This window comes from Trypanosoma brucei, chromosome 10 (genome assembly GCF_000210295.1).
Source record: "Trypanosoma brucei gambiense DAL972 chromosome 10, complete sequence".
In the NCBI taxonomy this organism is placed as follows: domain Eukaryota; phylum Euglenozoa; class Kinetoplastea; order Trypanosomatida; family Trypanosomatidae; genus Trypanosoma; species Trypanosoma brucei.
In genome coordinates, this window is record NC_026743.1 from 782,288 (window position 1) to 810,136 (window position 27,849).

Sequence of the window (27,849 nt, forward strand, 5' to 3'; positions counted from 1 at the left end):
TCATTCGTTAATTAGTCAAGAAAAGAAACCAATTTCAAGAAGAAAAGCAAACCAACGCCTGCTGAAAAAGAAAAAGAAAGCGGAATATAGCAGACAGAAATGCTTCGCCGTACGTTGCCTTTTGCGTTTGCCTTCGTTAAGTCACCCCCTGCGGTGAATGAGCGAATGGATTCGTTTCAACCGGGTTCGGACTCTGCTCGTGGAACGTTGGAAGCGTGTAAGCGCCTGCGTTGTGGTGCTACTGATTGCCCAATAGTTATTGGTGGGAAGGAATACCGCACTGATAACGCCATCAACCGCATGATTCCATCTAGTCACCAACAGCAGGTTGCGAAGGGGTATAACGCAACACCGGAGTTGGCACAAAAGGCTATTGACACAGCACTGGGTGCCGCCAAGGAGTGGAGTCAGATGCCCTTTAAAGATCAGGCGGCAATATTTCTGCACGCAGCACATCTTATCTCGACGAAATATCGTCACGAATTGCGTGCAGCCACGATGCTCGGGCAGAGCAAGAATCCCTTCCAGGCAGAAATTGATGTGATTGCTGAATCGTGCGACTTCCTTCGATTTTCGGTGAAGTACGCCGAGGAGTTGTACAATCAGCAGCCGATCTCTCCCGCAAGTGGCCCGGTTTGGAACGCTCTTGATTACCGACCGCTTGAGGGGTTCGTATCTGTCATTGCGCCCTTTAACTTTTCGGCAATTGCAGCGAACCTTGTGGCATGCCCCGCACTAATGGGAAATGTGATCTTATGGAAGCCCTCACCCAATGCTGTGCTTTCAAACTATCTTTTGTACAAGGTGTTTGAGGAGGCGGGGCTTCCCGCGGGCGTGGTGAACTTCATGCCATGTGAACCAAAGGTAATGACTGAGGTTGTTAATTCTCATCCCGAGCTTGCTGGCGTCGCCTTTACTGGCTCCACGAACGTCTTCCTCTCTATCAACAAACAGATCTACTCCCGCTTGGAGGAGTACCGCAACATCCCGCGCATCAGTGGCGAAACAGGTGGAAAGGACTTTCACCTCATCCACCCGACGGCTGATATGAAAATGACAGCTGCTCTGACGGTGCGCGGCGCGTTTGAGTATCAGGGTCAGAAATGTAGCGCCACATCACGGATTTACGTGCCGCAGAGTCGGTGGGAGGAGCTAAAGGGGTACTTGTTGGAACTGCATGGGAAGCTGAAGATGGGCCAACCCGATGACTTCCAGAGTTTTATGTGCGCTGTTATCGATGAGACTGCATTCGACCGAAACAAGAAGTACATTGACATTGCCAAGGCGGATTCCAGTGCCTACACCATCATTGCTGGTGGTGGCTGTGATAAGTCGGAGGGGTGGTTTATTCAACCTACCATTATTGTGGCTAAGGACCCCAACGCACAGCTTCTGCGTGAGGAGATCTTTGGACCCATACTAACAGTGCATGTGTATGATGACAGCAAGCCAGATTTCTGGTCAGAGGCATGCAACCTTGTAAACAACGCAACAAAGTATGCTCTAACCGGCAGCATTTTTGCGCAGGACCGCAAGGCGATACGCGATGCGACGGAAAAACATTTGCGCTACGCCGCTGGCAATTATTATATCAACGACAAGTGTACGGGGGCGGTTGTCGGGCAACAGCCATTTGGAGGCGCGCGTGCAAGCGGTTCCAACGACAAACCGGGAAGTGCTCTCTTTTTAACGCGGTGGGTGTCGGCGCGGACCATAAAGGAGAATTTTGACCACAGTGCCCAAGTTTCTTACCCTCATCAGCTACCCGACTACGTGACTCTGTGAACCCGCTGTCTTTCTTGACATTAAAAAATAGCGGAGGAAGCAGATCAGAGGATTACAACTATCGTGAATAAAGCCCGGAAGGCAATCGTTGCAACACACACACACACACACACGAAAAAAAAAAAACGGATACCGAAGGAAAGTTAAAATTAAGGGATCAACGACATGAACATCAGCCTTGACAAAAGGCATTGAAGTATCGATACGGTGGTGGTGAAGAAAATGGGAGTGGACACTCGACATGTTAAATGGCGAAAGAGGAACAAGCTAAAAAATGCAAAAAAAAATACGTCGGCGAGCGAATGGTAAGGAAAAATGAGAAAAAAAATGTGGATAACATGAGGTGAAAGACGAAAATCAAAATAACAACAGAATAGTGGTGACGCGCCCCTCTCAACATTTAGAGAGTGCGTCTCGTGTTCCTTTTTTTTTCTTTGTTATATATATATATATATATTATTTTTTTACCCTTTTAGTTTTGTAAGTAACACGTGTGCAGATTCCGCTTTCATGCTGTAAAGATGTGGAAGAGGAAAAAGGGAAGGAAATACAGACACAAAATATGTAGAAGTTCAGATTTAAAAAAAAAGGAATTCTCTTGTGCATGTGTGCGTGTGACGGGATACCGTGGGGATGCGGCTTTAAAGGGTAACAGAGGGTTGAGAAGGGGGAAAATGCACACACGATAAACTTATAAAGTTTATGTGTTTGTTCCGATTTATCCCCCCAACCCGGCTGTGGGGATGCGGCCGCTTCCTTATATTCCCTGTTACATTGTTGTTATCGATAAAATTTCCCCATGTTTGGCGTCTTAAATTATCTTTGTGTTGGTTTAATTACCATTATTGTTACCACTATTTATTTGGTTATTATTTTTTTTCCACGCAAATTGGGTCAATCGGTGTTCCATAAACAATGCAAAAAATCCGTCACGTGGGGGGCGCTAAAGGGTGAAGCGGGAAGGGGAGGGGAGGGGAGAGCGACACAAAATGACGGTTTGTTTGATTGTAGACAGTTGTTTTTAGTGTTGTGTGTGAATAAAAAAAGAAGGAGGGCAATCGAAATTTAACATAAGAATAATGATAGTAGTGCAAACAATATATATATATATATATATAAGTGATTTGTCGTGCGCCCTGAGGGGACATGCCATGTGTACTCTTCCATTTTTTCCTCTTTTCCCTTTGGTCATTATTTTCTTTTTTTTTTTTGTTTTCTTGTATTCCTGCTTTTAAGACACATCCACTCACTCTGATACAGACATATCGTACGGCAGTAACTAACAAGGGCAGTCTATTGAGTCGTGGAGTTTCTCGCACCAGAGCAGTGCGCGCATTTTTCGGCGCAAGCCTCGTGCGGATTGCATAGCGAGATATCGTGTGGTTGAACGAAACAGCAGCCAGACACACGCACGCACGCACGCACTCATACAATTTTATATACCTTTATTCGTCATCTCCATTCACGTTTATAAACCGCAACACTCATGGCGAAAGGCAGAGACAGTACTGCTCATATGCGTGAATTTATCAAACGCCTCCGAGCCCGTTCCAACGTTTCTGAAAGTCCTCAGCCGCAAGAAGGGGAAGCGCCGCCCCGTTACGCTCGCTCTGCCATTACTGGTGAGGTAAGAGTTGTTGGTCAAAAGGGACCTCTCACAACATCGTTTCCATCACCCCGCCGCCGACTGTTGAGTCATGTGGAAAATATAACTGCCACCACCACCTCGAAGCCCGAAGAACCTCCGCTGCCTCCTGCGCTTCAAATAGTGCCGGATGCCGCGGAATGGGAGCAGAACACCGGGACAAAACAACAAAGTTGCAGGGAGAAACCCGTAAACCCGGCAGCAAAGTCGGAGCCTCGACATGGTGCGAAAAAAGTCAGCAAATCAGGGAATGCCAGCGATGTATTGGAGAGACACAAGAAGCGATGAAATGTCTAAGGTTGCAGCAAGCAGGAAAAAGAAGAAAAGAAAAGAGAAGAAAAGACACGAATGTTGCTCCGCGGCGCGAAAGTCTGAATATGAAACACATCAAGTATCAGAGTGATACCACAAGTTGGTGGAGTCGGGACTATTAAAGCATTGCTCTACATTTTTTCCCCCTCATCCGTGTTGTTGTGCCCTCGGTATCTTTTATAACCATTAGCGACAATGTGCGCGTGGGGGCAAATGGGTGGAGGGAAAGAACACGAGTATGTATATTTATATTTATTTATTTTATTGATATATATATATATATATATATGTGTGTGTGTGTGTGTGTGTGTATAGGCTTATGTGTGTATATATGCGTGTATATACTCATACGTGTTATTGATAATGATTTTCCTCTTTTAGTTGTTGCTTTCGCTTAGTGCTGGGTTGGTGGTCAAGGTATTTAACCGTCCGCTCTCGCAGATATTTTTGTTTTTATTTTCAAAGCTGCTATGATGTTATTTTTTTTTTTTTACCATGTATATATGTATATTTATATCTTCTGTGTTTCTTGCGTCTAAAGCACTCTTTCTCAAACGATATTTTTATTCCCTGCGCGCATCGTCATTGGTATAATGCTTTCCTTCATTTAGCCTCGGATACTATTGTTTATGAGCACGTGGCAGTATCTTTTTTTTTTTTTTACAAAAAGAAAAAGAAAAAGAGAAAGCAAAGAGATGGTTGGAAGAGAAGGGGAGTAAAAGGGTGTAGAGAGAGAGAAATGGACCGAGACTATTAGTTATAATCAGATGGAGAATTTATTTCATCCTTTTTTTTCTCATTTTTGTACCCCTTCCTGAATGTTATCTTCTAGTCAATGTTTTTTTTTTTATACAAATATATATATATATATATGTATTTATATACGCTTATTTTTACTTTATTTTTCTTTTTGCTAGAATCTTTATTATTATTATTATTTGTGATTTTATGATGTGTGTCGTTTTTCTTCTTCTTTTCTTTTTGCATTTCAGTCGCTATCTTTTCCACGCGGTGGTGTTTGTACATTTTTGTCTGGTGATGCTAAAATACTGAGAATATTTTGTACAACTCGTCGCCACTCAAATCTTCATCATGTGTATTGCAATTATTATTTATGCTTTGTCACGCTCTTTTATTATTATTATTCCCACACTATATTAATAAAGAAAAACGATTATTTGTTTCTTTTTTTTTTTAAAAAAAAAAAGCGGAAAAAAAGACAGTTTTTGCGTGCGTTTCCCTTTTTTTTTTTTGTTGTTGTTGCTTTTTCATATCATTTTTTTGACTACCCTCATTTTTTTTTTTATTTCTTCTGTTGTATGAGTGAGACAGAGGAGGGTAGTTGTTGCTCTTTTTTTGTTTTTTTTTCGTTTTCCCTTTCACGTGTTGTTATACCTTTCAAGTCCTTTTCTTTTTTTTTTTAAAGGATAATAAAGGATTTGAGATGATGCTATTTGTATATATTTTCGTATTTGTCTTCTGTTGTTTTTTTTTCTTTTCAGTTGCTTCAGGGAAGTTCCCCGGATGTGACTGCTGGATTTTCGTCGTAGTCTTTATTATTCCTTTTCCTTTTTCCTCATTTCCATCCTTCTGTCTCGCAGCATCGGTGATTAAAAAAAAAAAAGAAATAGCAACCGATAAGTTATGGTGTGAGGGAGATTAGTTTGTGATGGAATGGGGACGGGATGTGTTGGAGAAGTGATAATAATAAAAGAAAGAGATTAAATTTAATAAATACAAAAAAAAAGCGACGGTGCAAGTGTATTCATGTAAAAGTAATCCGTATCGCTGTTGGAGACAATATTCTCACCTTTTTTGTCTCCCTTCTTTAAAAAAAAAACAATATGCTTTAACCATATTCCCAGTAAATCAATGACTAACTGACTACCTGTTTGTTTCCTCCTCATTTTTTCTATACGCATGTTTCCCTTCTTTTCTTTTCTTTTCTTTTCCTTTCCTTTTTGTTTTGATTTATTCTCTACTCACCATTCAGGTTCTTTGCATATAGATGTTCATATAAGGAATCTGATATGTGGTCAGGTAATTTTGACTAATGGTAGTAGCATCCACATTTTATGGACTTTTTCTTAATTATTTTTTTCTTTAAATAGTTTAACTACTCTGCGAATGGACATTGCGAGAATTATTGAACCCTTGGCTAATAGATATATATTATATGTATAAATAAATAAATAAAAATATATAATATATATATTTATTCATGTAATTTGTTTCGCCTATGTGTTGTACTGGTACAGACCACCATAACTGATGTTACCACTAATGACAGTATTATTGTTGTCTCTACCTGCCACCTTTTTTTTCTTTCTTTTTTTTAAATACATTTTTTTTTTCCTGCACAGTCTTTTGACTCACGCGGATACGTGGTGAGACATACAAGAGGAAGTTTTTTTTTTAAAAAAAAAAAGGGAGGAGGAAACTTGGAAAACGAAGGAAGGAGCTAAGAGTAGGCGAGGGAAGTAGAATTTGAGGCGTGTACGTATATTTGTGTGTGACAATAATAACATCGATATAAAAGGAAAACGAGTTGGAAACGGTTACGAGTAGGTTGACAGGAACAGTCGGAGGTCAAGTGATTAAGCTGTGTTTTTTTTTTTTTTACACGCAACATAATAATGAACAGTAATGCTCCGCTTATCTTTGATGTGCCTCCTGTGTTTAAGGTGGAGTCCATAATTGGGCAAGGCTCATACGGTGTGGTTTGCAAGGCGTTGTATGGAATTGATCAAATTGCCATCAAGAAAATACCGAACTACACGAAAAGTGACGAGACCGCGCGGCGTGTGTTACGTGAAATAGAAATTTTACAGAACTTACAGTTCTGCGAGCAGGTCGTAGAGTGCCGACTTCTTTTTCGGCCGACTAGTCGTGAAAAGGATGTGTATGTCGTAATGAACTTTCTTCCTTCTGACCTCTCCTCCGTTATCAAGAACAAATCCGTCCCGCTCAATGAGAAAATTATCTGCTACATTACATGTCAACTTTTACTAGCTCTTCGTGCCATGCACCGCTGTAATGTACTTCACCGTGACTTGTCTCCACGTAACATCCTCGTCAATCACGATTCGCAGGTGTTTGTGTGTGATTTCGGTCTCAGTCGTTTCTTTGACCCCGACGAGCAATTGTCATTTGGTGTTGTAACGCAGTGGTATCGGGCGCCAGAGATTATTTTGGATGCCGAGTACGACGCTGCCAATGATATTTGGGGCGTTGGCGTTATCGTGTGTGAGTTGGTGCTCAGACGTCATCTTTTCCCTGGAAAGTGGAACGACTCTGCGGATCAACTTAATCACATCTTCCACCTTGTTGGCACCCCGCCAGCATCTGTGTTTGAGCAGGGGCAACCGTTTGCTAGGGCTTCTGCGAATGCAAGAAAATATGCTCTTTCTGTTGTGGAGAAGAAACCGTGCTCTCCGATGTTGCAGGAGTTGCTGAGAAGTTCACCACTTTTTCAGAGCAATGAGGTGGAGTCGCATTTGGTGATTGACCTTGCCGTAAAGCTTCTTTCATTTAACCCACGTGACAGACCGACAGCTGATGATGCGTTGCGTCACCCATGGTTTGATCAGTTTCGCTCCTTCATTGGTGAAATGATTGAGACTCAGGACGGGCACGGTGTGGGAACTATGCAACTTTCAGTCTGTGGTACACTCCCTGTGGAGGATGTGGTGAAGAGGATCGAGGAACTCGTTCCAATTTTCTCACAAGACCTACTGGTTAGCGATGATGAGGATTGATAAGTGTATTGTGGGTCTTTCGGTATTATTACTTTTATTATTTTTATTATTATCATCAATTATTTTTAATGTTTTATTATTCTCGTTTTCCCCCCTTTGCTCTGTTTTACTTTACTCTGCTTTGTTCTGTTCTGTTTTATTTTTATTTTTCTTTTTTATCTTTATCTCTGTGTCTGTGCATTTCTTTCTTCTCCATTGTCACGAGAGAACACATGGATATCGGTCGTTATTTAATGACGCATGTAAAGGGAAGAGATCGCCCCATTTCCCCGAGTTTTATACCCTTTACTGCATGTTTGTTTTCCGTTTTCCCACACCTCTGAGCGTACCGCCACACGTTCAATTTTTTTTCTTTCTTCTCTTCCTCCATCTGAGAAGCCTCCTTTTTTTTTTTGTTTCTTAAAGAAACCACCACCGAAAGTAAGACAGGAGAAACAGGAGAGGGAGGAGTGAACAGTAGTTGGCATTTCATGCAAATAAACAAAGCAAGGCTTTTCTTTTCTTTTCTCCTTTTCTCCTTTTCCTTCAATTTAAAGATAAACAAAAAGCAAAAGATGAGTTTTTTTTTCCTTAAAAAGAAAAAAGAAAAACAACAACAGCTATACTGAAAAGCAACCTCATTGATGTCAGCACTCGCAAGCAGCAGTAATGAGGCTTAACGTGGACACCAGTGGTGATGAGGGAGGTTTTCATTGGATGTTCCATCCTCTTCTGTTTTGTTTTGTTTTCCGTCTCTGGACTAAAGGAGACTCGATTAAAATTCTTCCTGTCTGTCTGTCTTTCTGTCTCTCTCTCTTTTTTTATTTTGACATTAAACCACACCGTCAGTACATTTTTGCTTTGTTTTTCCATTCGATGTCTCGTGTCTTTCTGGTCAGCGATTACTTACTTTCTTTCGGATTTTATCTCTTTGTCTCTCCCTTTGTGTGTCTTTGTGTGTGTGCTTCACGACATTTCCGTATTATTATGCAATTTATTCTATTTAGGGCGCCTGCACTACGCGCACTCCAAACAAAGCAAGTGGGAGGGTAAAGGTGGTGAGGAGGGGTGGTGGTGAAGGGGAAGGAGAAAAGAAAAAGAAAAGAAAAGAGCAGACATAATAGCGAAAGCAAAAACAGTAACAGCAAATAACGATCCATTGTAGGGTTGCTGCAATCTGCGTACAAGTTATATTAGCGTTCAAGAGTAGACTGGCAACGTCAGGATCACGATGCGATGTAGTTGCGCTTTTCTTGATAAGTCCGTGTTTGCGGCGAAGCGGCGTGTAATTGTGCCTATCCACCCGACACCGAACTTTCCTGCACATTTCATCAAATCAGCCTTCACAACAGACCCGTTGAAGGAAAAGCAGAAGGCGCGTTTTTCCTCCGGTGGTGAGGCCATGCGTGAGGTTCAGGATATTCCCAAGAACCTCGAGGGTGAGCGATCAAGGCGGGACCTGGCCAGTCGCGGCGACACCGAGTTCCAAGCTCTTGTGGAATTCATAGAAGGTGCCTCATACGATCAACTTATCTCGGGGCGACGGTTTAAAAAGGTATATGACGTTTTATCGGAAAATGATGACATGTTTATTTGGTTGTGTCACACGGCAATGTCTGTCCTGAACCCAGGCGACATGCGGTCTCGCTTGATATATAACCATCTGCGCATACTGGCAGAATCTGTCGCAAGTGGTGAGATGACTCAACGGACGGCGTTTCGCTTCTTTGAATCGGCAGTGCGCAGCCCAGCTTATCGTGAAATCGCAAAGCGGCAGCTCGAAGGTGGAGCGGCAACGCGACTCGCTGGCATTTCTGCAGCAGCAGACGTGATGCGACGAATGGGTCTTACACGGCGGCCTATGTCATCATACTTTGAGTTGTATCAGCGGATTGTGGAGCGCTCCGAAGCCATGACACCGTGGGGATTTCCTCCATTGTTTCAATTTGAGGAGCGACTGTCGCTGGAGCCACGGTTAAAGTTTTTCTCCCGTGCATCGCAACAATCACTTGAGCGGCGGCGGCGGGGGCATGTGATGACACCACACACAACACTTCACGGGCGACGCATATTCTGGATTCCACCCACGTGGAATCGTGCCGGTCGGTTCCTTGGCCCCCATGTGACACTTTACCCGGGAATGACTCCAGATTGAAGGTCTTGTATTTGTTTTTTCGCAGTGGTGTAGTGGTGGATGTTGTGGGGATGAGAGAGGTGATGCAGGGAAGTGAAACAAAGGCCAATCTGCGTTATTGTTGCGCCTTACTCTCACCTGTGAATACTGTTCGGGTTGTTTTTGTTTTGTGAAGCAACACCTTTCAGCACCTATTATTTACCTCCGACCCATTTGGTGGAACCGGCAGCGGAATGTAACGGCACATTACATTTTTTTGTTTTTGCGCAATCACAAAGGACTTTCTTGTATCTTTCACTGCTTTTCTTTTTTTGGACCCGACTCTTCTTCTCCCTTACACTCTTTACGATATCTTTTTTTTTCGTTTTTCTGGTTTCCGTTCTGTAAGTAACCTTCAAATTGACTTTTCGCTAATATTGTGCCTTTCAGCTGAAAAAAACCACCGAAAGAAAGGGGAAGGGAGGACACGTCAAGAAGAGAAGAATAGAAGGTAAAGGCTCGTAAAAAACAAAGTTGCAAATAATACATAGCGTGTGACGTAGGCAAGCCGCAGAGTAATCGTCGGCGAGTCGCAATCGCACGTTGTTTAAAGAGCAAAAAAAAAAAATGGGTGGCTGCGTTGCATCCCTTATTGAGAGCAGAAACACAAAATCTCTTGTCGATAACGATGACATTCTGCAATACAACAAACTGCCATGCCAAATCCGTGTAGTTGCGGGAACAGAACGGGAGGATGCATCACCGGTCTACCGTAAGTTTGACGTTACTGATGAGGATTTCGAAAAGATGTCACATGATGCGTACCATGGGGAGCCACTAATACAACTAATCCGTGAGATTTGTGGGCTACGGGGGGAAAAGGTTGCAATGGCCTACCGCAATATGCAGCGGGTAGAGAGAAATGTGGTGAAGGATGCGAGCGGCAAGTCAAAAACGATGGATATGTATGTTTTCTCACCGGGGCGCCGAAATATAAGCTATAAGCAGCTTTGGGAAACCGTCGAAAATTTTTCTAAAGGTCTCTGTGAAATTGGGCTTCAGGAGCGACAATGCCTTGCTCTGTTTGAAGAGACGCGTTGGGAGTGGTACGCGTCGTTGCTTTCCGCCTGGTGCCACAACATGATTGTGGCAACAGTGTACGCCAATCTGGGTGAGGATGCACTCCGTTACGCGTTAAGGGAAGCTCAATGCGGCTGCATCATCTGTAACGGGAAGAATGTCCCCGTACTCCTTGACAAAGTGAAGTTGAAAGAAATGGGAAATCCAGTGGTTATTTACTTGGATGATTTACCCACCAACGTAGATATTATGGACCTAAGGGTGTACAAATGGTCTACCGTGGTGGAGATGGGTGCGAAGAGCGAAAAGGCTCAGTTAAACATCCCAACTTGTGAAAATTGTGATGATAGCGCTCTTATCATGTACACAAGCGGCACTACGGGGGATCCAAAGGGTGTAGTGCACACACACGGAAGCCTTGCTAGTGGCGTCTATGCGCTCAGCATTCGACTGTCCGAAGTATTTGGTGACCCACGAGATGACGAAACGTACTGCTCGTACCTTCCTTTGGCCCACATTATGGAACTGGCTGTGCTGTCAATCCTTATGCTCAGGGGATGCCTCATTGGTTTCGGTTCTCCTCGAACAATTACCAACACTTTTTCTAAACCACACGGTGATTTGGTCGAATATCGACCGTTTGTTCTCTCTGCTGTCCCGCGTGTGTTCGATACCATTAAAAAAAATGTTGAGGCAATGCTACCCAGTCCCGGGTCAATAAAGCGTACAGTCTTTGAAAGGGGATATCAGGCCCGTCTCAAGGCTCTGAGGGATGGAAAGGAGACTCCCTACCTCAATGAAAAAGTTTTCAATAAGGTCCGTCAGGCAACAGGTGGGAATGTGCGGCTTTACTTTTCTGGTGGGGCGCCACTGTCTCCAGCTACTCAGGAGTTCATCAACGTGGTACTGGGGACTGTTATTCAGGGTTGGGGCCTAACGGAGACTGTGTGTTGTGGAGGGACTCAGTTCCCAGGCAGCCTCGAGTCCGAAAGTATTGGTCGGATGATCGACACTGTGGAGTTGCGCCTTCTCGACACACCCGAATATCGGCATACGGATAAACCAGAACCTCGTGGAGAAATTTTGTTGCGCGGGCCATTCCTCTTTAAAGAGTATTACAAACAGAAGGCCCTGACGGAGGAGGTTATTGATTCCGAGGGATGGTTCCACACGGGTGATGTTGGCTGCGTTTCGAAAAACGGTACCTTGCGCATCATTGGTCGCGTGAAGGCCCTTGTAAAGAATTCCAACGGCGAGTATTTGGCTTTGGAGTCCTTGGAGGCCACTTACGGGCAAAACAAGTTGTGCACACCAAACGGCGTGTGTGTGCTCGTTCATCCACAGCGCAGTTATATAGCTGCACTGGCCCTCACAACAGAGCAACTTATCATGCCCTTCGCAAAGGAGCATAAAATCCGCGGAACATATCCCGAGATACTCGAAAATGTTGAACTCCGCAAGAAGGTGTGTGAATCATTTCAAGAAACTGGAAGGGCCGCTGGAAAGAAAAGCTTCGAAATTGTGCGGGACGTGCGCCTACTGAGTGATGAATGGACCCCAGAAAATGGGGTTCTAACAGCGGCCGCCAAGTTGAAGAGGCGAATCATTGATGAACGTTACAAAGAACTGATCGAAGAGATATTCCGCAATGATGTTTGATGTTTTCCTCCTTTTTACTTTTTTTTTTTTTGTCACTTCGTTATTTATTTTACGTTTGCGACTTTTCTCACTTCGTTTCTTTGGTCTCATTTTTTTTTGTTTTCCCACATTACCTCTCCCTCACCTCTCCCTCACCTCTACCGAACTATTCTTTTCTTACCCTTTTTTCACCCCATCTTTCATTTTCATTCAACTTCATTTTCGCCTTCTCTGAAATCTACATTTGTGTTTTTTTCCCCCCTCTCTCGTTTCATCGCGTTTTGTTTTTCTCGTCTTTTCGATTATCGTACTTGTACTAATGAGTCAAGTGGTTTGCCGTTACGCTTCTTTGCATTTGTAAAACCGTGTGTGCGTATGCGATTACCTTCCTACCGTTTCTGCTCCTTCACTAATTCTTCTTTTTTTTTTTTGTTTCACCCCTTCGATTCCACCCTTTCACTGTACCAATGCCACACATGTGGTGGCGAGGTGCTCATTTTTTCTTTTTTGTTGAGAGTTGTGCCTGTCCCACCCGCGGTTCTATTTTTTTTTGTTTCTTACCCCCTTTTTTTCTTTTCCTTTATTGCCTTCATTCTTTTCGTACTTTTACTTTGATTTTTTTTTCCCTTCTTTCGGTTACCGACAGGCGGAAAGTTAACTTTCTTCTCCATTCATCCTTCTGTTTCCCCCCTTATCTTTGCGTTGCTTCACATCATTCGTTGCGCGTAGTGTATGATTATTTATTTATATTTATATTTATATATGTAAAGAAGGGAGGGTGAAGGTGCCTGCTCGCGTTTTTCAAAGGAAAAAAAATAAGTAAATAAAAGGGAAGAGAACTTCAATTAACTTTTTTTTTTCTCATTTGTTCGTAAACCGTTTGCATTCATAGGGGGTTGCATGTGGCAGGTCACTAAAGATATGACGCAGGGAGAGAAAAAAAAAAGGGGAAGGTTTGTATGTAAAACTGCTGAGGTGAAGGAAAGAAACTAAATTAATATTGAAAAGAGAGAAGCCTTAGGGAAAAAGGGGAATTGAGAGAGAGATAACTGAGAGATGAATTAATACTGGAAAGAAATACTACAAGCGTACACACACGTGCAAAGAAAAAAAAAAGAAAAAAAAAGAAGGAAAGGTTCGTGGGTTAGAGTGATCAACTCTGAAACCAGGGAGGCAACTGGGGAAAACGTGATTTACCTTTTTTTTTTTTCGTTTTCCCTTCCCACCATTTCTGTTTGTTAGCAGCAGTGGATTCACCAAATGGTCACGGGAATCATAGTGTGAGTAGTGACAAAAAAAAACGGATAAGAAAAAGAAAACAGATGAATCAAATGCAATTAGAAGAAAAAAAAAGGCAAAGGTGAGAGGAAAGAATCATATTTGAGAAATACCATAAGTGATAATGTTGTGCATGGTTTATTCTTATTCTTCTTCCGTGGTTCCTCTTCTGTAAATATGGAGGGTGATTAGTAACGAGAAAAGGGAAACATATGGAGTGACGGAGGAAAATGTGCGGAAGGGGGGTGTTTATATACATATATTATTTTGCTTTCGTTAGAGGTTCGCACAAGAAGAGGATGAGTGACTTCACCTTTCACAATGTACACACGTTGCAATCGTTGTGTCTGATGATGTCACTTGGGGGGGGGGGGTTTAGGGAGAGGTGAGGAGAGGAGGTGGACGAAAAAGAGTAGTGTTGCTTAACTACGGTGTTGGGTTACCCACTACCATAACTGTTCCCTTTTGTTTTGTTTTTGTGGTTTAGCCTCTTTACGCCCTGTTTTTTCCCCCTACTTTTTCATGTTCATTATTTTGTCCTGTATAATTTTTTCCCCCGTCGAGCACTAACTCATGCATCCATGTACATGTGTGTGCATGTGCATATATATATATATATATATATATATTGTTTATTTATATACGGCAATAAATCCCTTAAGTACACGCTAATATGATGACTTGTCTTCTCTTTTAGTCCTTCCTGTTACCCAAATGTTTACGGCGACTTTTAGTGTTGCTGAGGGCCGTGTGTGTATACGTCTGTGTGTGTGTGCGTGTGATCGAAAGGATGTTGAGAGGGAGATGATTAAGGGAATTGTAATGTTTGATTTGTCCGGTTGTTGGGCTCCTCCATCTTTTTTCAGAAGCCCATACCTGAGGTAATTACAAAAGTGGGAGAAGGCTGGCACCACTGGGACACAAATACACACGCACACACACACCTCGTACAAATACAACCACAAACGCCAATGTGAAGTTGACGGCATCCGAAGAGGCGTGAGATGATATGAAGAGACTACCGTAATCATAGGTTTGTTTGTTTGTTTTTTTAGGTATGAATGTTCTTTTCCTTCTTCCATTGCAGCGCTGTGTGTAGGTGAGGTGATGGAAACAGTCACCACGTGGTGTTTGTGTTTGTACGAGGTGTGTGTGCGTGTGTGTGTGTGTGCATGAGGAGGAAGGAGGACACTTGGTTCCCGTGACAACGCACACATGAACCCCCTAACAGATTTTTTGTGTGTGCGCAAAAACGCAGGGACACTGTATGAATTTTACTACATAAATATCATGAGCTCACTGTTTTTGTGCTTCACATTTCTTCCTTTTACTGTCTTTCCTCCATGAAACATGCATCCTTATTGTTGGAGCCTATTAACTTGCGTAATTTTCACTGCACTGCATCCCTCTACGTTTTGCAGGTTTTATACACCGTAGACATCTTGTTTTCTTACGCTGACGGAGCATGTTGAGGCGTGTCCGTCCACTTCGCGCTTGGAACAACCGCCAACACAGTGATAGGGAGCGTGACCGCATTGCCCGGGAGCGGCAGCGGCATATTCTGTACGACAACGCCGGTAATGTGAAGCTGTATGGTATCTTGTTTCTGTTGTGGGAGGAATTCCGTGTTCCCATTATTGCAGTAGCCACAGGTTTCTTTGTTTTGCTCGCATATAATAAGATTGTGCTGTATTACTCCGCACGGCAGCTAGCTGGTGAGCGGGAGCTTGATCAAAAGAGCGAGTCGGAGGCGAGGCTTTCTGGAAAACTCAAGGGTGATCGTTATTTGATCAAACCGTGGCGACAAGTCGAGGACCCCGACTTTTTAAACATCCCATCATACGCAGGTAAGGGAGTGTACTCTAGCAAATTGTTTGAGGATGACGTGGCAAGCACCGACCCACTTTTCAGTGAGCGACGCCGAAACTGAGCGTGTGTGAAGTCATTACGAAGGCAATGTGAAGGAGAAGTTGATGTGTGACCACATACGCAAATACAGTGACAACGGGAACCATAACCAAGTGAGCACAGTTTCGCGTCTGTGCTGCCGTCCCGAATAAGTTATATCATCATATCTGCTTACGATGTGTTGTGCAGGGATTTTTATTTGTTAAGTTTATAGCGGTATCAAATATCTGTTATTATTATTATTATTATCGTCATTTCATTCATCTTGGGTGTGACGGCGTGGACCTCCCGTACAATAACGGGAGGGGCGTGGGAATGACGGAGAGCTCCCTCGCCTTCCCACTCGTGGTCTTTATTTTCTTGGTGATTCCCGAGTGGTGCGCGTCAGTAGATCCGAGTATCGTTCGTTAGTTGTACATTTGCAACGTGTTCCTCACATTTGTTTTTTTTTCCGCACTTGTTGGCCGTAGAGGAAGAGTGTTTATGCCATTACGGGTACTTGAACGTTGCTTCACAGCAGCACTTTTCTACTTCCGCCCTCTATGATGTAGGCCCCATGCGTTCATTCCTGTCTGTTGATTCATATACATTACCTCGACACCAATAAAATTGTCGTAACAATTTCCAACATTTACTTCTTTTTTTTGTTTTATTTTATTTTTTACTGCATGATTTAAACAGAGAAGCACCATTGCGAAGAAGGACAGATGCCCCGAGAGATCAAGAACCTCAAGGAGTTCCTCGCCATTTGCAGCCGTAAGGACGTCCGCTGTGTGAAGGTTAAGCACAACCCAAAGGTAACCAAATTCAAGGTACGCTGCAGCCGCTACCTTTACACCCTCGTGATGGCTGACAAAAAGAAGGCTGACAAGATCGAGCGGTCCATTCACCCGACTGTGAAGAAGATAACCGTCACTGCTCGTTCCCACGCCAAGAAGAACACACCAAGCAAGTAAGTTGTACGACTCCGTGCGCTGGGTGGAATTATAGGGGGATGAAGGAAGAGCCGAGCAAAGTTTCACAATGGAGTGCTTTTGTAACCATAACCCATGGACGGCTGCTCTTTCCTCCGTCACCAAGAAAGTGGCACGCTTCTCAACCAATAGTTGCTTCGTTTTTTTCTTTTCCGTACTTTTTTTTTTGTTTCATTTGAAAAATGAGTACATTACTGTATTCAATCCCCACATCCTCTTGTCGATGTGCCCCTCTCTGTTCGCCTACACCAAATTGGCAGTACTTGTGCATTTGGTGAAGCTCTGTGTTACTCTCACATGGCGTTTTTGTCATTTCTTTTTTTCTCCTTTTCCATTCAACTATGGAACATGCCATCTTCGGGTTCGTTTTATTAAAGTGCAGCACACTTTCGCCCGCAGGAACAAGCGGGATTTTATTATGCGCAGCCTCCGCTCAATTTGCGCTTCGGAGCCCCGGTGCTCGCGCTTTAATACTCATAGTTTTCGGTTGAGAGCGGCGGGCACGTCTCCGGGGGCGGGAGTCTCCGCGTCTCGAACCACCGACTGCGTTACTGCCCTATTCGACGTGGGCGTGGGATCTGTGGAGGAGATATTTTCATTGCCTGCACCTCAATTGCAGAAAAATTGTGGGGATGTAGTGGGGTCTGTGTTCCGGAAGGAACTGAAAAACGCGAGAGTTGGTAATCAAGACTTTAGCGAAGTACTGTGGATGGCAACGACACGCGGGGAATTGCTTTCGGATATCAGGAAGCTTTTTCGCCACGCCGGAGTCGAGGAAGCATATGCAGATCCCAACGTAACTACTCACCCCTCAGGAGCGCCGATTGGTATCAGGGACGAGCATAATGGTTGGTATTCCCAACAGCCACATTATTCCCCTCCAGTTTTTCCTGCTACGGCAGCAGTATCTCCTCGCAGTCCATGGGCAGCAGGAATGGATGTGTTTAGTTACGCTTTTGCGTATGGTTTTTGGCAGCAGCGGCGGGAGTCGCTTCAGCTGGCGCACCATCAGATGCAGAAACTTTCTTCCGATATTCAATATGTCAAAGAAGCTTTGGATGGGGATCACCGAAATAGACTGAGGTTAAGCTTGAGGCTGTGGTGCATGTTTTTATTCCCTTTCTCCTTGTTGGTTCTCCTCCTTCTATCCACAGATCAAATTCTCTACGTTGCAGAACTGAAACGAGTTAGTTTGTGTGATTATGATGCGTGGCAGAGGCGCTACCCCAGAGGCCGTTAATTCTTATACGAGGTGCATGTGTTTCAGTTTTCCACAGGCGTAATGCAGAGAAATACCTTTGCCCACATCCCCAACAATTGTTGTTGTCGCAGGCGACGGCGGTGTGGAGACAAAAGTTCTCCCACCATCTTTTTCACCTTTTACAATTATTCGTGACGCTCATGTGTGATGTGCGGTCGTACACAGTTTCTCGTCGACGGATGTGGGTCCAACGTTTGAGTGTTGCGCGCACATGTGAGTCCATGGAATAACAACGATGTCGTCTAAATATGGTGGAACTCAGTGCATATCTGAGTTATGTCTGCTCCACGGATTTCGAACGTGTGGACGCGTACGTTTAGGTCTGTATACATTCTGTAAATTTAGCTTTCTTTGGCCTCTTCCTTTCCTTTGGCGCATTTCTCTCTCCCTCTCCCTATATGGTGATGTCAATAGTAGGTTTTGACTAAGAGCTGGTGCCTACGGGATGACAGAGGTAGCCGTTGATTGTTTCCCGACTCCAACCGTCAGCAGCCACAGTTTATCCAACGAAGTGAACAACAACGGGCGTGGTGGAGTGTCCTCTGGTGGCATGGTAGCGGTGGAAGACAAAGTGGCGCTGTTGCTGGCCGGTGCGAGGAAGTTGCTTGAGGAACCAACACCATCATTATCGTGTCATGCCGAAGAGGTGTTGCCATGTGATGATGAGGAGGAGTGCCGACGGCGCTTGCGGTTTCTAGAGGCAGCCCATGCTTTTGTGGAGCAACAACATGTAACTCAGAGGTATTTGAGGCGGGCTGTAGTTTCCTCACGATCAATAGGTGTGAACGCATGGACCAGCGAACAGGCGCGAGGGGACTTGCCTCACTGTTCAGCACGCGACTTGCCAGCAGTCGCTGTTATGATAGATGAGGAGCTAACCGATTGTGAAACTGAGGAGTGCCCAACAAGACACAACTTGTGCTTTTCCACTGTCTTACACATAAAGCCACGCGGTTTGTGGGCGAAGGACGCGGCTGTGCGGCGTCAGGGTCAGTACTGTAAGCAGTGCTTGGATCCGTTACACAGGTATAAGATCCCTCTTCCTGTGTGGAAGGAGGCTCGTTTTTGTTATTTCACTGGGATGTACTACTGTAATATGTGTAACTCTAGCCGCTATTCGGTGATTCCTGCGTTTGTTTTGAAGAAGTGGGATTTTAAACCGCGACCAGTATGCAACGACGCGTATGAATTCCTGAAGTATCACCATAAGCATCCAATTTATCGCGTGTGTGCTCTTAATCCACGACTATACGAGCGAGTGGCACTGCTGCAGGTGGCCCGGAACCTGCGATCGCAGTTGATGAAATTGCGTGATGTGGGCATGAAGTGTGCTGTGCTGCGTCACCTTCTCTACCTTCACGACGCTCCTGTCGAACTTGAAAGGGACAGCAATCGTCGCCCCTCCAGAACCACAACCAACGCCTCAGCTACCAACCATGTATCCACCTTTGTTGCCAGTGATGGTGATGCCGCCTCGTTTGCCGCTGATTGCTACGTGCCACGCACCCGGCGGTATTTATTGGAGAACTGTGAACTTTGGTCATTATCTGACCTTGAGGATGTACGCCGCGGGCAGTTGTTGTTCCGTCAGGAGAGCGCTGGGCGCACAATGGCTTTTATAAAAGATACTTCCCTTATCTCACAGTTGGCGGCATACAGCAAAGGTACAGCCGCTTTGTGTGGTGAATGCGATACGACTGTTTACCTCAAGCAAGTGCGATCTCGAATTTTACGGCATATTCTTGTACACAGTTGTGCGACTTGCCTTGTTAATGGTGTTGACGTGTGTAGCATCTGTTGCCCTGCGGAGGTGGCTCAAAAGTTAGAGTGCATTAATGAGCAAACTCGAGGAGGTACACCGTTCGGAACCTGTGAGCATTTTTTTGGCTCGTTGATCAAAGATGTTTCAGTGTTGCCTTTTCTTGTTTATGTTTTCGACACATTGCATGTGTTCTGTTGCACCGGGTGTGGTAGTGCTTATCACAGACGCTGTTTTAAGGAAATGCAACATACCAAGGGCGATTTAACATGCTGCCCACGCTGCAGAGCAACACAGTTGATAAAAGAGTGAAAAAGTCTTGATGCCAATGCTGATGCCGGCGATTTCTGCCACCTGACTATGCCACCTCGCGCAACGCGGTATGAAAGCAAGGGATGCTGTGGTGGCTTCTGCTATTTATTTGTTTATTTGTATCAACTGTATTTTGTTTATTATTTATTATTTATTTATTTAAAATTGCACGATTGTTATTTTACAATTATCACTGCGAGAGAGGAACTGAGGTGTGTGTGTGTGTGTGTGCCATAGGGAAGGAATGGCCGTGGTAGTTGTGAGCGTCGATTCTGTGGTGACCCCATGGGCCACGAAAGCGTTACACTTGAAAGCTTTTTATTTTTTTCTCTTCGTCCCTACTCTCACCATGTATTTTGTGGGAATACTGTTGGGTCCATGAAGAAACATGTGCATTGTTAACGTTGATGTGAGTGGAAATATTGAGATTTGGCAATGACAATCATTATTGCTGTTACTTTCTTGTCTTATTCTTTGTCGTTGCTGCAGCCATTACCGTTGCCTTCCACGGTGAAGGAATTATCTTTAATGGTGCTGCGTGCTAATTCGATTGCCACGGCGGGTCGTTTCACCCTGCCGATATTCCTTTGATGTAGCGGTCGTTTACTGCCATTGTTTCTGTTCGTGTGAGGACCGCTGTTGTGCATCCAGTGGGTGTTCACTCAGTAACCCCTTTTGTGACCCTCGATTATTTGTGTCGCGCAGTTGCGTGACACCCTCTCCGCCCTCAATTAAATTGTTAGCTAATGCGGCACCAGTTAAACTTTTGTTCTTTCTCCGTCTCGTATATTCCACACCCCCATCTCTTCCCCTTATATTCTCTACTTTCTTTTTTGTTGTTCTTTTACCTTCATCTTCCACCTAGTGGGTAGTGACCAAAAACATATTGTAGTAGTGCCACTCATACCGGTGGCGGCGGGAAACGTTGTTAACTAAGTGTCATATTAGTTCCCTCTAGTGGATACCTGGAATTGGCGCACGGCCATTTCTACTGCTTTGTCTAATTTGCCACCTCACACCACGCCATGAGTACCGAGAACGAGGGCGAATCAAAAGAAAATCCCTCGTATCTCACTGTAGAATTAGAGCATGTCGGCCATGTCTCCATCGATGCAATTGAGCACCACTACATGGAGTTGCAAAAGGAACTAGCGATGGAGCCACATTTGCGACCACTGCGTGAGGAATATGAGAAGATCCACCGCCTCCTCCGTAAAAGTCACGATGGGGAGAAGCGGTTGATGGCAAAGATAAAGGAATTAGATCATGACTTGATTACACATGCGGCGAACGTTGAAAGTGCGCTGAAACTCGCTCGGCAAGATGAGGACGTGATTGAGGCCCTGAGGAGGGAAATAGAAAAGGCCTGGTCACTTGCTGACAGCGCGCATGCTCGTGAAAAGGAAACGCGGGAACAAATACAGGAGTTGCGCCAGCAGGTGGTGCGTCTTAATGGGCTAGTGGATAAAAACACAAGCAGTACATTGGGACAGGAAAACTTTCTCCGTGATCTTATTAAGGCGAAGAAAGAGTTTGAAAACGAGCGTCTAATGGCACAAGCTAAGGCGGAGCGGCTCGTGGATGAACGGCTATTTGCTCAGAGGAAGATGCACAAACTGCGAGAGGATAGTGAATGTGTGCGGCATAGCCTTGAGAACACGCTCAAGAACTATGAAGGGTGTCTACGTAACCTCTCCGATACCAAACGGGATCGCGAGAGTCTGGAGCAGCAGGTGCGGGAGTACCGTGTAGAAGCGGATGAACATTTGAAAGAGATAGCAAGCGTCCGTCAATCGGTGGCCGAGTTAGCAAAAGAGGAGGAAAAGCTGAAAGCACTTGCGCTTTCAGAACGGGATTCTGTGGGGCAATTAGCTAAGCAATTGGAAGAACAACAGGACCGATTTAAGAAGGAGGCTGACAAACTTGCCGCTGTTGAGGCGCACAATGCAGAAATGAAGCAGGAGATACCAAAGATGAGAATGACGCTAAAGGGCCGGCATGCAGAGGTGGAGCGACTTGCCTTATCCTTACGAAAGGTTCGTAAAGGAGCCGGGGTCCAGCAGACCGAAATAGACAAGCAGATGCAGACGAGGGCTTCGCTGATGGAACAAACGGAGAAAATGCACACCGCTATTGAAGAGCTTCTGCGTACATTAGACGACCACGTCAAAGCGTTGCATGATGAAGAGGTCCGATTGAAGGGAGCCATGCCCATAAAAACAAAACTCCTCACTGAAAATTCGCGCGTTGATAGTGAGAAGGCTATGATGGAGGGCCAGCGGATGCTGGAAGAGGGTAAGCGACGTAACTTAACCCAACAACTAGAAAAACTTCTTCGGGATAACGAAGCAATGCGAAAGAAAATATTTGAACTGGAACAAAATCAGGCGAAAATCCTTGACAATGGACAGCGAGAGGCTTTGCAGTATCATCGGGTGCTTGAGCAAACACGTAAGCAACAAGGACAGGCTAAGTTACTGCAGCAGCAGTTGGAGGACAATGAAAAGCGTCTTAAAGCGCAACAGGATTTGCTTGACCGAGTCTCCGCAGACCGCGCACGAACGGAAAAGCGGTTGAAGGAAAGTGAACTTGAGTGTTCTGGGTTGAAGCAGCGGTATAATCACAATGGGGAGGAGATTCAGTTGTTGAAAATGCAAATTATAGGCAAGGAGGGCGCACTTTGCCGCATTCATATGGTACGCAAGCAACTTCAGCGTGACATCGCCAATGCTGAGGAGCGCGCAAGCCACCTGAAGGAAGACGGTACGAGCGCTACCAACCGCTACGAGACGCTAAAGGGAGAAGTAAAGCAACTCAGTCACTTAATAGCCGAGTGTGACGCAGAGAAGAGTAAGTACCAATCTAAATTTGCTGCACTCGTTAACGAACGGAATGTGCTTGCTACCCAGTTGGTTCGTCGTAACGAAGAGCTGCGCCTCCTCCACAGCAAAATACGTTTGCAGGAGTGTAGTATTGAAAAAGGTGCGGAGGACTACAACAAGCGTGTGCGGGCTGTGATAGGGAAGCGAAGTGAACTTGAAGAGCTGCGACTGCGTTGTCGAGTTGCCCTTGCCCGCATGCTTCACGCGGAGAAACTGAGACGGCGAAAACAAAAAATCGAGCGTGACCTCTTTACTGAAAAGCGTCGCTCTCGTGCCCTCGCTGACGAGCTTCAACGCCCTGTAAATGTACACCGATGGCGGCGACTTGAAGGCAATGCCCCCGAGATTCTCGACGGCATTTACAAAGTTCACACTCTAGAACGACAGATACTTAAGAAACAAGATTTGCTCGTGGAAAAGACAAAACAATTGGCTGCTCGCAATGCAGAATATGAGGCTGTTAGGAAAAAGCTTGCCGAACTTCAAGGCCCGGAGGTAGCGGGGGAGTTGAGCTTATATGACGAAAACTTGCAATGTCGTCGCGAACAAATACGGGGTCTTGACACCGAACTTCAGGAGGTTGAACAGCACGTGGACGTAGTGGCTGAGGAAGTGAAGCAACTGACAGTAGAGTTATGTGAGGTGAAGCGGCGGTATTATAATGCGAAGCATAAGAATGACCTGCTCCGCCGTGAGCAAGGTGCTTTTCGCGCCATGTGGGGTGGGTCTTCAGCGGTCGCTAGGACTGCACTCGCCGCAATCGAAAACGCTTCAGAGCGCCGGCAGCTCCAGCAACAAGGATCAATTTCCAGTCGTCGGCAACCGCTATGGCGCACGCGGGCGCAAAAGCGCCGCGAGCAAATTAAACAGGAGGAACAAATCGTTCAGGTACTATCGACTGGTGCACCAGCGCCAAGTTTTCCTCTTCAAGTCCCACCAGGTCAGCGCATTTTCTTGGGGGGTGGTTTTGCGCTAACTCGGTGACGTTGCTCTGCTTATTTCACATCGTCGGGTAAAGGATGTGTGTAGAGAGTTTGTGAATGCTGTGGTGTTGTTCCTGCGTCTTATGTGTGAAAAACAGGCGTGGAAATGTGAGACTGGCGGGGCTCCCTAGTGTAATTATTGTATGAGTGACTGAGGGCATATACAGAGGAGGCGAGGAAGTCAGCGGAGTGGATGAGACCCAAGCAACGAAAATGTCGTGCGATGATGATTCTCTCCCATTTTAATGTCCAACAGTAGTAGATTATTCAGCTTTCAATGTATGCAATTTTTTTTGTTGTTTTTTTTGTTGTGTTTCCTTCCTTGTTATCTTCATTGGACCTGACGAATGGTGGGAGGGAGCCTGCGGAACATGAGGCGCACCCGTTCGTCCACTTGTCGCTGAAACCAAATTGGTATGTATATTACAGGGAGGGGGGAGAAAGGTGAGAGGTGTTGTTTTGTTAGCAGTCGTTGAGAAGGGTGTCGTCGTATACAGAATTATATAATATATATATATATATATATTATGTATGGGAAGCATATACTTTTATTTACTGTGAGTGTATTGTGGACGTGTGTTGTGCGGTTCCTTTTGAACTTTTTTCTGGCGTAGGCGGCCATTCTGCCTTTTGTATTCCCCCCCCTTCCTCTTTACCAAATTTTTACTACAACACCGAAAGGAAAAAAACAATTATTATTGGACGACGTAAGTCAAATGGCGGACTCAAATATTTTTGCATACCCTGTGCATGTGATTTATTATTATTTCGTCTCTTTCTATCCCAATATGACGTTTATATAGAATGCGATGCGAGGGTGTGCAAAAGGCATCGGTGCTACATTTGCTGCTGATGCCTCGAATCATGTAAGGGGGAAATCCGTGAACGCGGATGAGAGCTGCTTTGGTGTTTTTCAAAATATGCATATCAACCCTTTTCCCGTTCGCGCCGCTATTGACATTGGTACTGGTGGAATGATTACCATGGTGGTTGCTCGCGTTGACGCCGCAGCCAACGCCGTGCGCAATTTCATGTATCAGACGCAGCTACCGTTACACCTGGAATCTGTAGCCGCAGGGTTGGGCGACTCATCATCGTTCGTTCTTTCTGAAACAACTCGAGCGGACATACGCAATAAAATGCGTGTGTTCCACGGTGCACTCCGTCGTGATAATTATGATGGTCTCAGCGAACGTGCCGCTGTTATGTCGTGGCCGCTGTGCGAAGCCGCTGATGCACTGGCGTTAGCTGAGGACCTAACGCGTGAGTTTAAGGTGGATGTGCGTGTTCTGGGGAAAACGTTTAATGTAAGTATGCCGTTCTGTGGTTCAGTTGGGTTATCAACTAATGCGAGCCAGGAATCAATGGAGGTTGACGTGCGGCGGGGTAGGCGCTGTTCTAATGCCTGCACCACTGCTGTTACTGGCGGCAGTGAAAGCGGTTCTGTTCAGTCTTTCTTGCATCATACTAATCGTCGTCGGAAGGAAAGGCAAGCGAAATTAGATTCACAGCGAGAGGTACGTACTGTGACTGATGGTGATCGTGTGCCCAATGTACCGGCAGCTCAGCAGATGGAGCAGTTGGCCTTCCTCGCGCACGCTGCTGTGAGCAAGTGCGTTGCTCCGCAGCGCTTGCTCATTCTTGCGGAGGATTGTCATCGAGGAATATGTGTGCTAGGCGCAGATACAGCTGAACCCGAAGAAGTGACCGACGACGAGACAGTGACTAACACTAAAGGTATCAACAATAATAGCAAGGATGCCGTTACGCACCAAGGAGTTGGGTCACCCACTGGATTACTTGTACATGCGTTGCCGGTCGATTTAGCGATGGCACACCGACTATTGGTTACGACGGTGCAACGTCGGTCACAAACTACGGATGAAGGCGCCAACCAACGAAGCCCCAACCCTGTTCTTCGTGAGGAGTTTAGGAGGTTGCGCTGTCTGTTGGAGGAGGCAATGCACCACACATTGCCTCAGTGGGTTCTTGATAAGTCAAACACTGGTGGGGTCATATGTGGGTCAAGTTTTAACGGTGGCGTGCTAAACGTCGCTGCACGAATAGCCCAGCGGTCTAGTGTCTCATTGGATCACCTCGAGACGCATGCGGAGATGCACTATTGTGGTTTAACGGACGTTCTGATGTCAGTCAACTACCCTAACGCGGCGACGGTAATACCCTGTGCTGCGCTGGCCAGTGCATTGTTACGATCATTAGATGCACAGCGGTTTGAATATCTACCCGAGGTTCATATTCCTGCTGCTCTCCTCCTTCAGCCCTCACTGTGGACGTACACAAGGCGTGATCAGGTACGGGAGGTATTGAAGCAAAAACCATTTTACGCGGCCGGGAGCCTGCGGCGCACATTTCAGCGTCCCCACGCACGTGAAAATCCAACGGCTGCTCCAACGGCTTCGTGGCAGAAGAACAAGGAGTGGAATGCACTCTCATACGACAATAGCACGAAAGGTACTTGAATGTCGAAGTAGAAGGGGAAATGGGAGTAATGGTAGCGCTATCCTCCACTCCCCTGTCTCGTTCGCGCTCACTTCATATCCAATTCGCACATTGTGTGCGGTTGTATCATTACCATTCCCCCCGTATTAAAGTTTCAGCGATACGTCATTGGAGTTTCGGTTCTGCAGACACTGATAACGCCAGCTCTCTTAGTACCCTTTCTCCCTTCTAATATATGGTGTTCATGCCACTTACTGGCGTCCCCGCCTCTTTTATGTTGCATTAAAAAAAGAAAACTATTCGTTACCTCCATCTCAATGCACGTTGGTGCGTGTGTGAAAAATCGTGTGTGTTCAGGTTAAGTTGTGTGTATGCTTCTTATAGTGTTCGTAGTCGGATTTCTGCTCCTTCTTACTGCGTTCGTTGCACTGCAACTGCGAAGGAGTCAACAGTTCCCGACATTTATCGATGCAACCCCATCTCGAGTTGCGGCGAGGCGTTCAGAAACACGACGGAGTCAATACAATGACGGAGATTATTGGAGTAATGAAAGTTCTGATGAGGGTAGCGACGACGATGATAATGATAACTGTGAAGTAGGCCACAAACGTGAAGAGAGGCGTATGCTGCGCGGTGGAACCAGTGGCAGCGCCGGACCATTGCGGCACCGCCGCACGAGGCGCGGTGCAGGGAATGCTGCTGAGGCAAACGGGGACGGTGAGGAAGATAAAAATGGTTCTCAGACGAAATTATCTCGATTACAAAGAAAGAAACAAGAAAAAGAGAGAGAACGACAGGAGCGGCAGCAGGCGCAGGAAGCACTGCTAGAGAATCGGCGAGTGAAGCAGGAGGAGGAGCAGCGGCAACAGAAAGACCGCGAGCGTGAAGAGAGGGAGCGAGAGATTGCCGAAGAAGCAGCACTGCAGGAGTTGCGCGAGGAAAAAAAGCGTCAAGAAGATGAGGAGTATGCAAAGTGGGTTGAAGGCATTGGGGTGGTAGAGCGCGGTGAAATTGGAGACGAGGAGCGAAAGAAGCATGACAATCTTGTCAAGTACTTAATCACCATGCCGGGTAACGGCGGTGAGCGCCAACAGCAGCGGGTGATTGATGCAGAAAACTTTGGTGAGGGTAAGAAGGTCGGTGACGAGACAATAACAAGGGGTACCGAGTCAAGCAGCCGTGGAAATATACTGATTCTCAACGACGTTGCACGAATGCATGGGTTGTCAGTGGAAGTCACTGTTCAGGTGATAGAAAAGCTTTTGGAGGACGGTGTTATCAGCGGTGTTTTTGATGACCGTGGAAAGTTTGTTATGCTTTCCGAGGAGCACTATAAGCAAATCGCAGAGTTTGTTAAACTCCGCGGCCGCGTTTCGATGAAGGAGCTTGCACGAGAGTGTAACAGGATAATCATGTTGTGACGAGAACCCCAGTCGTTGTTGACGGTCCTTCTGTTGTGCCATGATTTGGTTATTTGTACGCGACGTCTTGCCAAACCTCCTTATATGGAAGCAGAATCCATAAACACTGAGAGGGAAAGCGGCGGGTCCGTTACTCGCCTTGTTGTTGTTCCCCAATGGCTGAATCTCTGCGGGGAAATGCACATGTTTGTGTTTGTAACCCTCTTGAGTTCACGGGTGAGTGATTGGTGGCGTTCGAGGTTTTGCCTTGAATTTTTCCCATGTGGTGCCCACATATCCTAACCCTTCACCTTTCTTGCTC

General features: G+C 45.5%; 15 protein-coding genes across 15 annotated transcripts; 14 read left to right on the forward strand and 1 right to left on the reverse strand.

The window, feature by feature from the left end:
- Nucleotides 1-99: 99 nt before the first annotated feature.
- TbgDal_X4060 (delta-1-pyrroline-5-carboxylate dehydrogenase,putative) lies at nucleotides 100-1,785 on the forward strand (the record flags this gene model as incomplete). Its single annotated transcript, XM_011779284.1, has 1 exon — nucleotides 100-1,785. One exon carries the CDS (start codon nucleotides 100-102, stop codon nucleotides 1,783-1,785), a length of 1,686 nt encoding a protein of 561 aa, XP_011777586.1.
- Nucleotides 1,786-3,271: 1,486 nt separating this feature from the next.
- TbgDal_X4070 (hypothetical protein, unlikely) lies at nucleotides 3,272-3,718 on the forward strand (the record flags this gene model as incomplete). The annotated part of the gene is made up of 1 exon (XM_011779285.1): nucleotides 3,272-3,718. One exon carries the CDS (start codon nucleotides 3,272-3,274, stop codon nucleotides 3,716-3,718), a length of 447 nt encoding a protein of 148 aa, XP_011777587.1.
- Nucleotides 3,719-6,378: 2,660 nt separating this feature from the next.
- TbgDal_X4080 (protein kinase, putative) lies at nucleotides 6,379-7,500 on the forward strand (the record flags this gene model as incomplete). The annotated part of the gene is made up of 1 exon (XM_011779286.1): nucleotides 6,379-7,500. One exon carries the CDS (start codon nucleotides 6,379-6,381, stop codon nucleotides 7,498-7,500), a length of 1,122 nt encoding a protein of 373 aa, XP_011777588.1.
- A 648-nt stretch (nucleotides 7,501-8,148) lies between these two features.
- On the forward strand, nucleotides 8,149-8,532 carry TbgDal_X4090 (hypothetical protein, unlikely; the record flags this gene model as incomplete). The annotated part of the gene is made up of 1 exon (XM_011779287.1): nucleotides 8,149-8,532. The coding sequence occupies one exon, from the start codon at nucleotides 8,149-8,151 to the stop codon at nucleotides 8,530-8,532; it is 384 nt and encodes a 127-aa protein (XP_011777589.1).
- A 178-nt stretch (nucleotides 8,533-8,710) lies between these two features.
- On the forward strand, nucleotides 8,711-9,634 carry TbgDal_X4100 (hypothetical protein, conserved; the record flags this gene model as incomplete). Its single annotated transcript, XM_011779288.1, has 1 exon — nucleotides 8,711-9,634. The coding sequence occupies one exon, from the start codon at nucleotides 8,711-8,713 to the stop codon at nucleotides 9,632-9,634; it is 924 nt and encodes a 307-aa protein (XP_011777590.1).
- A 585-nt stretch (nucleotides 9,635-10,219) lies between these two features.
- Nucleotides 10,220-12,331, forward strand: TbgDal_X4110 (Long-chain-fatty-acid--CoA ligase 4, putative; the record flags this gene model as incomplete). Its single annotated transcript, XM_011779289.1, has 1 exon — nucleotides 10,220-12,331. The coding sequence occupies one exon, from the start codon at nucleotides 10,220-10,222 to the stop codon at nucleotides 12,329-12,331; it is 2,112 nt and encodes a 703-aa protein (XP_011777591.1).
- Nucleotides 12,332-12,777: 446 nt separating this feature from the next.
- Nucleotides 12,778-13,092, forward strand: TbgDal_X4120 (hypothetical protein, unlikely; the record flags this gene model as incomplete). The annotated part of the gene is made up of 1 exon (XM_011779290.1): nucleotides 12,778-13,092. One exon carries the CDS (start codon nucleotides 12,778-12,780, stop codon nucleotides 13,090-13,092), a length of 315 nt encoding a protein of 104 aa, XP_011777592.1.
- Nucleotides 13,093-14,256: 1,164 nt separating this feature from the next.
- On the reverse strand, nucleotides 14,257-14,805 carry TbgDal_X4130 (hypothetical protein, unlikely; the record flags this gene model as incomplete). Its single annotated transcript, XM_011779291.1, has 1 exon — nucleotides 14,257-14,805. One exon carries the CDS (start codon nucleotides 14,803-14,805, stop codon nucleotides 14,257-14,259), a length of 549 nt encoding a protein of 182 aa, XP_011777593.1.
- A 248-nt stretch (nucleotides 14,806-15,053) lies between these two features.
- Nucleotides 15,054-15,518, forward strand: TbgDal_X4140 (hypothetical protein, conserved; the record flags this gene model as incomplete). The annotated part of the gene is made up of 1 exon (XM_011779292.1): nucleotides 15,054-15,518. One exon carries the CDS (start codon nucleotides 15,054-15,056, stop codon nucleotides 15,516-15,518), a length of 465 nt encoding a protein of 154 aa, XP_011777594.1.
- Nucleotides 15,519-16,203: 685 nt separating this feature from the next.
- On the forward strand, nucleotides 16,204-16,452 carry TbgDal_X4150 (60S ribosomal proteins L38, putative; the record flags this gene model as incomplete). The annotated part of the gene is made up of 1 exon (XM_011779293.1): nucleotides 16,204-16,452. One exon carries the CDS (start codon nucleotides 16,204-16,206, stop codon nucleotides 16,450-16,452), a length of 249 nt encoding a protein of 82 aa, XP_011777595.1.
- Nucleotides 16,453-16,519: 67 nt separating this feature from the next.
- On the forward strand, nucleotides 16,520-17,710 carry TbgDal_X4160 (hypothetical protein, conserved; the record flags this gene model as incomplete). The annotated part of the gene is made up of 1 exon (XM_011779294.1): nucleotides 16,520-17,710. The coding sequence occupies one exon, from the start codon at nucleotides 16,520-16,522 to the stop codon at nucleotides 17,708-17,710; it is 1,191 nt and encodes a 396-aa protein (XP_011777596.1).
- A 466-nt stretch (nucleotides 17,711-18,176) lies between these two features.
- On the forward strand, nucleotides 18,177-19,802 carry TbgDal_X4170 (hypothetical protein, conserved; the record flags this gene model as incomplete). Its single annotated transcript, XM_011779295.1, has 1 exon — nucleotides 18,177-19,802. The coding sequence occupies one exon, from the start codon at nucleotides 18,177-18,179 to the stop codon at nucleotides 19,800-19,802; it is 1,626 nt and encodes a 541-aa protein (XP_011777597.1).
- Nucleotides 19,803-20,827: 1,025 nt separating this feature from the next.
- TbgDal_X4180 (hypothetical protein, conserved) lies at nucleotides 20,828-23,668 on the forward strand (the record flags this gene model as incomplete). Its single annotated transcript, XM_011779296.1, has 1 exon — nucleotides 20,828-23,668. One exon carries the CDS (start codon nucleotides 20,828-20,830, stop codon nucleotides 23,666-23,668), a length of 2,841 nt encoding a protein of 946 aa, XP_011777598.1.
- Nucleotides 23,669-24,476: 808 nt separating this feature from the next.
- TbgDal_X4190 (hypothetical protein, conserved) lies at nucleotides 24,477-26,147 on the forward strand (the record flags this gene model as incomplete). Its single annotated transcript, XM_011779297.1, has 1 exon — nucleotides 24,477-26,147. The coding sequence occupies one exon, from the start codon at nucleotides 24,477-24,479 to the stop codon at nucleotides 26,145-26,147; it is 1,671 nt and encodes a 556-aa protein (XP_011777599.1).
- Nucleotides 26,148-26,498: 351 nt separating this feature from the next.
- On the forward strand, nucleotides 26,499-27,548 carry TbgDal_X4200 (hypothetical protein, conserved; the record flags this gene model as incomplete). Its single annotated transcript, XM_011779298.1, has 1 exon — nucleotides 26,499-27,548. The coding sequence occupies one exon, from the start codon at nucleotides 26,499-26,501 to the stop codon at nucleotides 27,546-27,548; it is 1,050 nt and encodes a 349-aa protein (XP_011777600.1).
- Nucleotides 27,549-27,849: the final 301 nt, after the last annotated feature.